Here is a 13,098-nt window from a genome sequence, read left to right on the forward strand (position 1 = left end):
ATGTGTTCTGGGGCATTTTAGGCTCTGTTTGTAGCGCTACCTATTGGGTTTTATGCCTTTATAAAACCATGTCGGACATGTAGTACGATTCCATATTATCAATAAAAGTAGTAGAAATCATTTAGTTTGACAACCGTATTGGTTGCTTGTTTTATTACATGATTATTGAAATAATACAAACATTTATAAAATTCCGAACATATGGATAGTTACAATTATAGTGACTAGGTCACGGTGGATTATAGTTGTAATTATATGTTCAAAAGAACGAGTCCTAAGATTAGATCAATGCATTGGATTTTCACTGATTAGGCAATCTACGATATGATCTACTTACACATTCAGGGTGTGATGCCTTGCCCAAGGCATAAACCTAGTAGATAAGATCGGATGTATTTAGTTACATCGGACTAGGACCGATATTGATTATTGATTGATAAAGAAGTATCGTTGTTATCAAATCTAATAAATGTCACAACGTTGACCATATGTTAAGTCGATCTTAATTCTGAGTGATAATATTCTGCTAATTATATTATTTAATTTTTTTGACTTGTTCGTTACCAGCTTACCCTACGGTCTAGCCCATACTTACATCTTGGAGATTTATTAGTGTAATTGAGTGGGAGTATTATTCATAGATACGAAATCTATAACTTCTGTATGAGAAGTGAAAAGATGATTTCCTTAATTGCTTTGTTCAAAAGGTTAATGATTGAGATCTCGTTTCTGTGATTAAGTTCACGGAAATATCATTTATAAGGAACTTAGTGGGAGTTAAGGATAAAATACTGATGAGGGGTAAAACGGTAATTTGCACCCAGTGTTGCGAAAATTAAGCTACGCAAGTATACGTAATTGCAATTTGTAATAAATCTCGATAAGAACGAGTATCGTCCCACGAAGACTGATTTATCAATTACCAAATAATTAATTTTTAGTTTCCATTTGACTAATAAAAACTAGATTTGTGAATTTTTAAAACAAGAACACAAGGATTAAATTCACTATAAAATAATTAGGAATCCTAATCTTCTCTACTATCCAATTTATTATTCTTTAATTCAATTACTATTGAAATTCTTCTCACTGAAATAATAGGCATGCAAAAGTGTTAACTATTCGAGTTAAGAAATAGAAAACTCGACCTACTGTGAATTCCCTATATTTCTATGGTCAATTCAAGCAATAGAAAGCAATGAATACAGTCATAAATCACATAAACCAATTTGATACTCTCGTTCTAAATTAAAATCTATGTTTATTCAATTTTATTTTAGCATATTCAAATCTCACTTTTCAGATTTTGATTCAAATTCATAATTCATATGTAAAAAGTGATCAATCAATTACATACACAATAAACACAAACTGAATAGATTTCAGATGAAGAAGAAATAGATAAATGCATTAAATCATAATAGAATTTCAAGAGAGTCAATTAGAAAACCTAAACAGAAATTTAGTTCATGTTTATCATTAAGAAATCCATAAACATGAAATTAACATAAACTAAAAGAAAAAGAAAAGAAAAAAAAAGAAAAGAAAAGAACTCTAGATGATCAATCCAATCTTCATCCAAAGCCTCCTTAGCCTCCTCTCTCAGTCCAAATATAAAAAAGTGCCTCCGTTTCTCTCCTTAATCGTAATTGAAACCTAATTAGCGATTTTTTAAACATGAAAGGACCAAAACACCCTTAATTAAAAATCTGCGATTTTCTCATTTGTAGACATATCCTGCGGTTGCAGGATGTCATTCCTGCGGTCGCAGGAATGCTCTAGAAATGCAAAAACTTCTTTGAAGTTGTGGCCGCAAGACACACTTCCTGCAGTCACAGGAAGTGCTCCAAAACACCATTTTCCACCAAATTTTGTCATTTTGTCAATTTTTCCACCATGTTTCCACACCTAAGCCCTTCGACACCTGAAAACATACAAAAACCAGCGTAAAATAGAACAAAACAAAACAAACACCTAATACTTTACCTGAAAAACACATAAATAAATGAGTCTAAAACTCATTTATCAAACTTCCCCAAACTTAATATTTGCACGCCCTCAAGCAAAGAAAACAAGACTCAAGATAAACTAAACAAATAAATACTGACACTAAACAAATAAATCAAGATAACCACAATTTTTAAGCCTCAAAATTAATGAAGGACAAGCATATATAATTTTCGAAAAAAAATTTTTGACAAGTAATCCAGATTTTCAATCCAACCACTTCTTCAATTCACCCTAACCCATTGATCATTTTTGTCTACTCAATCATGAACAGTAAATAACACATATATAAAATAATTTACACATACTGAACTCTCACCATCAATCCATCAAATCCCAAATTTTCATATACTTGCTAACTTATTATTCTCCACTAATATAAATCAATGCATGTTCAAGAATCAAAAGGTCTTTTAAAGCTTGTATTGAGAGGCTTAGGTAACGGTAGATAAAATAGTCATTTAGGCTTATATATACCATAAGCATATAATCCAAACAAACCACACCTGATACCCACTTTGTAATCCAAACAACCCCAAATTTCCCTTTATTTTCCAAGATTGAGAAGAATTCACACTAGTTGTATCTTTTTTTTTTCTCATTTCTTTCTTTTTTTTTCTTCAACTACACTTCCCCAAACTTATGTTTCACAATGTGAACAAACATAAGAAGTGTAATTTATTTTCAATCTCTTTCTTCTTTTTTTCCGAATTTTCTTCTCAATCTTTCCTTTTATTTTTCTATTGTCACAACCAAATCAAACAATAACACCCAATACAATTCAATCCCCATTTATATGTTTATATGCTCATGGTATAAATCAAGGGAATGAAAAAAATAATTAAGTGTTCAATTAGGCTCAAAATAAGTGGTTAACAATAAAAAGTTATACTTTTAGGCTCGAAAAATGGTAACTAAGGATAAATTAATCAAGGATGGCTTGAAAGGCTCAAACGTTCCAAAAAAATCGCCTAAATCATTTTCCTAAACAAGCATTGTCTATGATTTCGCCTCAAATAGTAAGCAAGCAAGCAAGTTCTAGAATTATTCATACATTCTTTCCACATTCAAAATTCAGCAAGTGTAAATTTATTTAAATGCAAGAATTTACCAATCATGATCAAATATTCAATTTTGCAATGAATTAAAGTAATCCAAAGAAGTAGTCAAACCAAGCGCACAGATTGTTTTTACAATCAAGCATATTTTTCTCAAATTATATTACAAGTCATTCACGTATTCTCATCGGCTAATCATTGTTATCTTGATTCGACAGACTCTCTAAATACCCTAACACACAACACAATTAACACACAAAACCAAACACAATTTATCAAAACACCAAACTAAACAGAAACTTGACTCAACTAACCTGACACAAATAACTAACATAAATCCCTCTTCCCCAAACTTAACAAAAACATTGTCCCCAATGTTTAAATAAAAGCTAAGGAAAGGAAACTTACCTGACTCGGCTCATGATGAAGGTCCTGCCTCGTCATCCCCCTCAGTTGGAGGATACCCAATGTTAGGTGGTTGTGGATATGGTGAAAATCCACTTGTGTCAATGTCAAAATGAGTGGTGAAGGCTTGGTTGTAGGCATATTGGTTCTACACGTTTTTTTCGATTTTTTTTTCACGTATTTCACGATTTCAGAATCAACAATATATACAAGAAAATAAAATTAAACAAAAAAATAACTAAAAAAAATAAAAATTTTCTAAACTAAAATAGCTTAAAAACTTAACGAACTTAAATAAATTTAAATGAACTTGGGATGCCTCCCAATGACGCTTTATTTAACGTCTCCAGCTGGACTCTCACTTCCTTCATTAAACTTCAACTCGGGTCAAGTCCACCCCGCTCATCCTTTAGAGCCATAGTGTCATAAGCAAAAACTCGTCTTTGGACGTTGCTAATTGTCGGAGCCTTCCACCGCTCGTGTAACCTTCTAGCCTTTCCACTATAGAACTGTTTCAAACAATTACGAACTGCTCGACTACCAATTTTAGCATTGGTTTTTCTCTTAGTGGTTTCAAAATTACTACCACCACTACATACCACATCCACCCTACAACAAGTTGGAATATCAGTTGCTGCAAAAACATCAAATATTACCTCTTCATTTTGCACTCGCAGCTTCAACTCCCTTTTTTGTACGTCAATTAGTGCTCTCCCTGTGGCTAAGAATGGTCTTCCCAAAATAATGGGAATGTTTGCATCTTCCTCCATATCTAGAATAATAAAATCAGCAGGGAAGATAAATTTACCAACCTTAACTAAGACATCCTCAATTACTTCACGAGGTTGCTTAATAGAGCGGTCTGCCATTTGTAAGGACACAGTAGTGGGGCGAGCTTCTCCTAATTTCAGCTTTCGAAAAATAGATAAGGGCATTAAATTTACACTAGCCCCTAAATCACATAAGGCCTTGGTCATAGCAATATCTTCTATTGAGCAAGGAATTGCGAAACTACCCGGATCTTTAAGCTTGGGAGGTAGTTTCTTCTGCAAAATAGCACCGCACTCCTCAGTAAGCGCCAGTGTCTCATAATCATCCAACTTCTTTTTCTTTGACAATATTTCCTTCATAAACTTCAGATAACTTGGCATTTGTTCAAGTGCCTCAGCAAAAGGTATGTTAATGTGAATTTTTCGAAAAATATGTAGAAACTTTGAAAATTGTTTGTCAAGTGTCTTCTTTTGAAGTCGCTGAGGATATGGAATCTTGATGTGGTGCTCATAACTCACTGGTGACTGATTCTTCTCAAGGTCTTCAATAACCTCTTCTTCTACCTTACCCTCATTCTCAACTTCAACTTTTGGTGCAGGTATAGACTTCTTGACTGACTCTTCCAACTTCTTCCCACTCCTCAAAGAGATTGCATTGCACTGCTCTTTAGGATTCACCTCTGTATTACTTGGAAAATTTCCTTGAGGCCTACTTTGTAACATATTTGCCAATTGACCAACTTGCATCTCAAGATTCCTGATGGATGAGCGAGTTTCTGTCATAAATTGAGATTGAGAGTTAGTCAGAGTTAACAGTGCAACTTGTAACTCATTTGTCTTCTCTTGAGCAACAGGTAGTAGTGGTGGTTGTAATAGTGCCTGAGGTGGAGCTTGAAGCATAGGCTGCTGAATTTGTTGAGGACCCTTATTATTTCTCCATGCAAAATTAGGCTGATTTCTCCACCCTTGATTGAACGGGTTGGAGAATGGACTATTCGCTTGCCTATTGAAATTTCCCATGATATTCACCTGCTCCATGAGAATGGAGTTGTTCATCTCAACTACCATGCACTGCTCAAATGGGTGAGGACCACCACAATTATGACATACCACTTGGATTTGCATGACCTGAGTGGCCATAGAATTTTGTTGTAGTTGCTTGGTCAATGATGCAACTTGAGCAGTGAGAGCGGTAATAGCATCCAGCTCGTGCATACCGGCTACCTTCTTATTTCTATCTCGTTAACTAGGCCACTGATAGTTATTCATGGCCATTTCCTCAAGTAATTCATAGGCCTCATTAGCACTCTTGCTCATGAAAGCACCACCTGCTGCAGCGTCAATAATGGTGCGAGTCGTCCCACACAAACCGTTGTAAAAATTATGGACTAGCATCCATTTTTCAATCCCATGATGAGGACATTTCCTCAAAAGTTCCTTAAACCTCTCCCATGCATTATAAAGAGACTCTCCATCAAATTGAGAGAAGTTATTAATTTCCCCTCTTAACTTTGCAGCCTTGGATGGAGGGAAAAATTTAGCAAGAAATTTCAGAGCTAATGCCTCCCATGTAGTGATTGAATTGGCTTGAAGAGAGTTCAACCAACTTTTAGCTCTATCCCGCAGTGAGAACGGGAACAATCTCAGTCTAATAGCATCGTCGGTGACCCCATTGTATTTAAAAGTTCCACACAGCTCCAGAAAATTGGCTATGTGTGTATTGGGATCCACAGTAGGGAGTCCACCAAACTGGACAGTAGACTGGACCATTTGCAAAATTGCTGGCTTAATTTCAAAATTATTGGTTGCAACTGCCGGCGGTTGGATGCATGATTGTACTCCAGTAATAGCGGGAAGTACATATTCTCTAAGTGGGCGAACTGCTGGCTCAGCAGCGTCCCCATTCAACACATTGCCCTGATGTTGGGCCATCTCTGCTACCCGTTTTTGCTTTCTATTCTGTCGGCAAGTCCTCTCAATTTCAGTATTAATAGGCAAAGGATTGTCAGTCCTTTGATGTCACATATACCAATTGGCACCTGAAATTAAGATTCTCAAACACAACAGTTAGAAACAATTAACACAGAAAAACCAAATTAGAAGAAAAATTAATTGTATTGATATTAATAAAAATCAGTCCCCGGCATCGGCGCCAAAAACTTGTTGCGAAAATTAAGCTATGCAAGTATACGTAATCGCAATTTGTAATAAATCTCGATAAGAACGAGTATCTTCCCACGAGGACTGATTTATCAATTACCAAATAATTAATTTTTAGTTTCTATTTGACTAATGAAAACTAGATTTGTGAATTTTTAAAACAAGAAAACAGAAATAAATAAAAACTGCAGAAATCAAATAATAACAAGAACACAAGGATTAAATTCACTGTAAAATAATTAGGAATCCTAATCTTCTCTACTATCCACTTTATTATTGTTTAATTCAATTACTACTGAAATTATTCTCACTGAAATGATAGGCATGCAAAAGTGTTAACTATTCGAGTTAAGAAATAGAAAACTCGACCTACTGTGAATTCCCTATATTTCTATGGTCAATTCAAACAATAGAAAGCAATGAATACAGCCATAAATCACATAAACCAATTTGATACTCTCGTTCTAAATTGAAATCTGTTGATGCGGTTCTTCACCAACAGGTAATTAAGAGAATGAGAGAAAATGATTAGTGCTAAATGTGAACCGAAATAGATATATGATCTTAGAGGAAAAAATGGGTGACTCAAGACACTATTTTTAAGTGGTTCGAAGGTTAAAATCCTCCTACTCCACTAGTCAATATTATTGATCTATACTGAGTATTTGGTTACAAAGTATTTCTTACAGGAAATAAGTTTTTCCAACCTCTATCAACTCCCAAGGTCTCCATATTTATAGGAGAAGGCACCTGGAAGTTGGTAGGGAGGTCATCCCGTGACCTTCTTACTTGTCGTATCAATTCTGTGACATTCATGATTAATTCCTAAACCTGACACATAAGTGTGGTCAAATCAATAGGTAAGGAAGTAATGGGCCGCACGGCCCAACCCCACCGTGGGTGTCTGAACACGCACGTTCCTGCTGCGTGTCCGAGAAGTCAGGGGGATATCAAACACGTGATGCCTGATATATGCACGTTTACCTTGCGTGTGTTTACTTCTCAAGGGGTCATAGCTCTATGTCCAGCTCGTACCGCGAGCTTCATGCTGGACTCGACCTTCGGCCTTCAGGGGGCCTGCTCCAGTCTTGGACAATGGAGGCGAGCCCTTTGGGCTTCCTCGAGCTAATGACAGAAGCTCCGGTTTCAGGGGAGTTCATGAGATAACTACGATTAGTCAGCAGCTCAGCTTTCTAATCAGCCCGTGGGAAAACCAGGGCGTACATCTGCCCCCCAAGCTCCTGCTCGTGGTTTACCACGTCGTATATAAGACCACGGTAAGGGCTTTTGGACTTCCCCATGAACTCTTCGCATTCCACCTTTTATGCAGGCGTCTGATATGTGGAACATCGTGGGTGGTGACGGTACGCCTTACGAGAACCGCATTTAATGGCCTAGCCCAAGCCCCGCCGTCGTTTCGTATTTCGAGTGGAGGGCCTCGGATCCCCCATCAGGGCCATCCAACGGCCCTCTATACGTGATCCTTTACGCATATAAAAAGGGGTGGCCACCCTACGCATGGGCCACCCTTTCATTCGAAAATTTTCAAGCTTCAAGCTCCTCTTCTTCTTCTCTCTATATCTCCAGAAGAACAAAACCCTCGATCCCGCTACTGCTACCTTCAGCGTTCAAGAAGCTTAGGCGCATGGACTTCTCCAAAGCTTTGGAAGCCATTACACTGACGAAGCTCTTACCAATGCAACACCTTCGTCTACCTCCCAGCCACACATTGTAAGTTTTCTGACCCTGTGTGTTTTGAAAATATGCTACTGTAGCTTAGGTAAAAAAAAATTACTGTAGCCGTATGCAAGGGTTTGCTGGGTTTTGTGGATATGGAGGGTGACAGCCTTTTTAGGTCTTAGCATATTTGTTGTAGGAAATCGCTTTAGAGTATGGGTTTCAGGATGCTTTTTCTGGGGAAAATTTCTGGGTAGGAAGTTTGGGAATTTTGGGTGCAAAACCGGGTAACTTAGGGAACACGCCTCACCAGCGGTTTTTGCAATTTCCTGCCTACTGAACCTTTCCCCCCAAGGAAAATTCTATCCTGACCCTCCTAACACACGAATCCTGAGTAATCGGGGATCGGTTGGGAGCACAGGCGCGTGTTCATCGAACCGCGTGGTCCCACTCTCCACGGGCTGGGCTTACCTCAGCTCGTGTAAATAATAACTGCTTTTTCCTCATGCTTGGGTCGCCTTTTCTGAAATGTTTTCTTTTGTTCGTTAGGCGACTAGATGGCTCCAAAGAGAAATCTCCCATAGAAGAACGCCAGCAGCTCGGCCCCCCAGCAGGACAAAGGGAAGGCGGCTATGCCCAGCTCCCTGATCCCCCGCTTCGGGCCGACAGTGGAGAAGGAGGTCGAGGTGGCCCCTGATGCCTTCTTTGAGGCGGAAAGGATCGTCTCGAAGATAACCGACCAAGCGAAGATTAACAAAATCTTCCTTTCCCACAATATCGCACTGGGGAAAGCGTACGTGGTGGCCCGACCTGCTTCAGAAGGCGAGCGGAGCTGTGCGCCGCTCGACGAGTCGTTCGCGGCCTGGAGTGGTGAGCATTTTAAGGCAGGGGCCTTCCTTCCACTGGATCAATACTTTGCTGATTTCCTTAACTATGTGGGGTTGGCCCCATTTTAGCTCCCCCCCAATTCCTACCGTCTGCTGGCAGGGCTGAGGTACTTGTTCCAGAAGCACAAGTGGGAGGTCCCCGCTCCTGCAGACATTTTATACTTCTTTTGCCTCAAAGCCAGCCCGGACCAGCGGGGGCGAGGTGACGAGTTCTACTATTTAACCCGGTTTCCCAATACGGCGGCTGTCATCGAGCTTCCCAGCCACCCCAATGATTTTAAGGACCAGTTCTTCATGTCAACTGGTTTCCGGAACTGCGAGCATCACTATTTCAATCGTCCTCGTAAGTTTCTCCCGTCCTTAGCTCGCCTTTTAAGTGTTATTTTAGCTCCTCCCATACTCCATTCTAATTCAAACTAATCTTGCAGCCATCTTCGCGAGGACAGAGAAGTCTGTGACCCTCGAGGGCCAATATGACACGCTGGCGGGCTTGCCCCCCAGTGAGAAGGATTATCGCATGCTCGTGACGGACGAGACGATGGTGTTCTGCAAGTTGATTTTTCCAAATCAGACCCTGAACCTAAAGCGGCCCCGGGGGCCGCCTCCAGCTCGGGACACCAGACCTATCATCGTGGAGGAGGTTGCGGGGGATGAAGACGAGGAGGACGGGGGCGACAAAGTTCCGCTCGTGAGGAGCAGGAAGAGGACCCTGGAGGTCGCCCAGAGGATGGGCGAGGAGAGGATCCGATTCGGAGCGGCCGCGGGTCCTTCTGGCCAAGGTAACCCTAACTTATTTAGGAGTCTAGATAGGGCCACTGCAGACCCCCGGCTGGCTAGGTTCAATCCTAGGCAGCTCGTCCATCGTCACTGAAGCGATCTGGACCTGAACACACTCCTGCTCCATTGTGTCGACCGGCTCGTGCTGGATCACCAAGAGAGTCGGCCTAGGGGTACCGTAGTAGTAGATTACACCCTAGCCTTTATGTTGATCCTATTCGAGGAGTATGGGACCAACCTACGCACATGACCATCACTCCAGAGGGGTATCTATGCTCCGGGGCTTAGGCAGTATGTAGAAGAATCTAGCCCAAAGTCAGAACCGGACCTAGAACTTGCGCCAGTTCGGGAAATAATCGTCTTAGGTTCTTCCAGCTCGGGGGGTAGGGCTCCCTTAGTATTCGCACACTTTTTATATTTAACCCATTATCCTCGTATGTATGGTTTCTAACTTGTATTAACCACGTTTTGTTTTGACAGAAGAAATGTCTCAGCCCGAGGATAGCTTGCGAGGCGCGGTCTTCGGGGGAAACCCCTCGGCCGGACCAAGACTAAAAAGGCTCCGGGGGTCCAGGAGCGCCGCTGGGACCTCCACCAAGTCTCCGGCAAAGGAGAAGGAGAAAACCCCAGCTGCCCAGGACATGGGAGCAATTCTTCCTATCGCAGGAGCAGGCCAAATGCCTCCTCCACCTCCGCGAGCTCTAGCCGCCATTCAGGACGGAGGAACAGAGATCGGGACTCCGGTCGTGGTGGTCTCCGATGTGCGCATCCCAGTCAATCCTCAGGACCTGGAGAAGATCCCAGAGGCCTTCCGGGGGACGGTTTATGAGTCGGCGAACTACGCCGTCAGCCATACATACAAGTTCACCGAGAAGGAGCTCCGGGCCATCGAGACCATGAGCCCGGTGGACGTGCTGGAATCTTCAATGGGCATGGCCATGACAGTAAGCCAACCTAGACTTGTGTTTTTTTTTTATTATTCTTTACTCTGCTTGTTCCTAAGGCAATTGTTTCTTTGTCTTTGCAGAGCGTCTTCGCCCTACACCGGAGCATCATCAAGACCAAGACTCAGCTCGAGGATATGAGGACCGAGCACCAGGCCTCCCTTCGGGAGGCTAAGGCGACTGAAGATGCCTTGGCGACAGCGAAGGCCGAGTTAGAGAAAGCCCTCTCGAAGGTCCAGGAGCTCGAAACCTCCCTTGCCACCTCGCGGGCGGATCTTGAGGCTGCAAAGACTGAGATCCAGACCGCCTAGGTTGCCCTAGAGGCCGAACGGAACACTTCGGAGTAGTCCATGCAGGATCTGTTCTATCATTGCTGGGCTTACAATCCGGAGGCGGACTTCTCGTTCATGGAACCGAGCCTTTGGGCGCGCTTGCTGGTGAAGTTCCAAGCTCGCCTTGAGAAAGAGGCACCGCCTTCGGAGACTGGGGAAGCCTCTGGCGCAGCGGAGCAGGGTGAGACAGCGACCTCCAAGGGGCCATCTGACAAAGCTTAGGGCGTTCTTTCCCTGTGGCTCTTGAACATTTTTAAGTATATTATTTTTTTGTAACCTTCGCATGAGGTGTTTTCACCTCGAGACAATTTGCCTTAACATTTTTAATTTATGCTCTTTTATGCTTTTAAGCATTTCGGTTATAATTTATTGAAAAACTTAGTTCGTGTTAATTTTTATCCATATCTCGAGTTCTTTAAGAAGAACAACGATCAGTAGATTTAAATCAACTTCTAAGTTTTATGACCCGGTTAAAACCAGGAACTCAATTTGAAAACTTAGTTCGTGTTAACTTTTATCCATATCTCGAGCTCTTTAAGAAGAACAACGATCAACGGATTTAAATCAACTTCTAAGTTTCTATGACCCGGTTAAAACCAGGAACTCAATTTGAAAACTTAGTTCGTGTTAACTTTTATCCATATCTCGAGCTCTTTAAGAAGAACAACGATCAACGGATTTAAATCAACTTCTAAGTTTTTATGACCCGATTAAAATCAGGAACTCAATTTGAAAACTTAGTTCGTGTTAACTTTTATCCATATCTTGAGCTCTTTAAGAAGAACAACGATCAACGGATTTAAATCAACTTCTAAGTTTTTATGACCCGGTTAAAACCAGGATAGGACTTAGTTAGTGTTAACCCTTATCAATATCTTGCGTTTTTAAGAAAACCACGGTCAATCGATAAGAATCAACATCTAAGTCGTTAAGGAGACCTGGTTATATCCAGGTACCATATGCCCCCCAAGTAACTGGGAAAGGGTCTTTCGTGGTTACTTTACATTACACTTGCAAATATGCATAAAAATTTGATTTTCATTAATACATAAAAAGTGGCCTTCCAGGCCTTACAAGTAAATCATTGGTAATATCTCTTTAAGTGGACGGCGTTCCAAGTTCGTGGGACCGCCCCTCCGTCAAGTCGAGCTAGTTTATAAGTTCCCTCCTTGATGACTTCGATGACCTGGTATGGTCCTTCCCAGTTCGGACCCAAAACTCCGTCTTTAGCATATTTTTCGGCGAGGAAAACTCTTCTCAGGACCAAGTCGCCTACGCTAAAGGTGCATTTTTTTACCTTGGTGTTGAAGTAGCGGGCGATTTTCTGCTGATAATGGGCGAGCTGAAGTTGCGAATCCTCCCACCTTTCCTCAATCAGATCGAGGGAATGGCACAAGAGCTCGTGGTTTCGATCTTGGTCGTAAGATTGGACTCTATGTGAAAGAACCCTTATCTCCACGAGGAGGACTGCCTCACTCCCAAAAGTTAAAGAAAAGGGAGTATGACCCGTAGGAGTCCGATGCGAGGTCCGGTATGCCCATAGGACCTGGGGGAGCTGTTCTGGCCAGACCCCCTTCGCTTCATCTTATCTTTTCTTGAGGCTCGCCTTTAAAGTCTTGTTGACAGCTTCAACCTGGCCATTAGCCTGAGGATAGGCCACGGAGGAGAAAATTTTCACAATCCCATGTCTGTCACAGAACTCGGTGAACAGGTCGCTATCGAACTGAGTGCCGTTATCGGAGACGATCTTCTTGGGCAGGCCGAAGCGACAGATGATGCTCTTAACCATGAAGTCAAGCACCTTTTTAGACGTGATTGTTGCTAACGGCTCTGCCTCAGCCCACTTGGTAAAGTAGTCGATGGCTACCACGGCGTAACGGACCCCGCCCTTTCCAGTGGGCAGGGCGCCTACTAAGTCTATTCCCCAAACGGAAAACGGCCAAGGGGCCGAGATCATTTTTAGCTCGACTGGAGGAGCTCGGGCAACCGTAGCGAATCGCTGGCACTTGTCGCACCTCTTCACGTATGAGATCGAGTCTTTGGACAGAGTCGGCCAGTAATACCCTTGCCTGAGAACTTTT

The 13,098-nt window shown here is 41.7% G+C and overlaps 1 protein-coding gene and 1 non-coding gene across 2 annotated transcripts; one reads left to right on the top strand and one right to left on the bottom strand.

Annotated features, from left to right (window-relative positions):
- Positions 1-3,847: 3,847 nt before the first annotated feature.
- On the bottom strand, positions 3,848-5,455 carry LOC133794996 (uncharacterized). Its single transcript, XM_062232450.1, has 2 exons — positions 4,760-5,455; positions 3,848-4,603 (listed from the first exon to the last, which is right to left on the bottom strand). Exons 1-2 carry the CDS (start codon positions 5,453-5,455, stop codon positions 3,848-3,850), a joined length of 1,452 nt encoding a protein of 483 aa, XP_062088434.1.
- Positions 5,456-5,645: 190 nt separating this feature from the next.
- Positions 5,646-5,752, top strand: LOC133798989 (small nucleolar RNA R71). Its single transcript, XR_009876199.1, has one exon. It is a non-coding gene; the product is annotated as a small nucleolar RNA R71 (small nucleolar RNA).
- The last annotated feature ends 7,346 nt before the right edge of the window (positions 5,753-13,098 follow it).

This window comes from Humulus lupulus, chromosome 8 (genome assembly GCF_963169125.1).
Source record: "Humulus lupulus chromosome 8, drHumLupu1.1, whole genome shotgun sequence".
Classification (NCBI taxonomy): Eukaryota; Viridiplantae; Streptophyta; class Magnoliopsida; order Rosales; family Cannabaceae; genus Humulus; species Humulus lupulus.

What these genes read in the sequence shown, in the direction of transcription:
- LOC133794996 (XM_062232450.1), bottom strand. Translation starts at nt 5,455, where the DNA reads ATGCACGAGCTGGATGCTATTACCGCTCTCACTGCTCAAGTTGCATCA. An exon ending in TTGAGAAGAATCAGTCACCA is followed by an intron (nt 4,604 to 4,759) that starts GTGAGTTATGAG and finishes AGTTATCTGAAG; the next exon opens with TTTATGAAGGAAATATTGTC.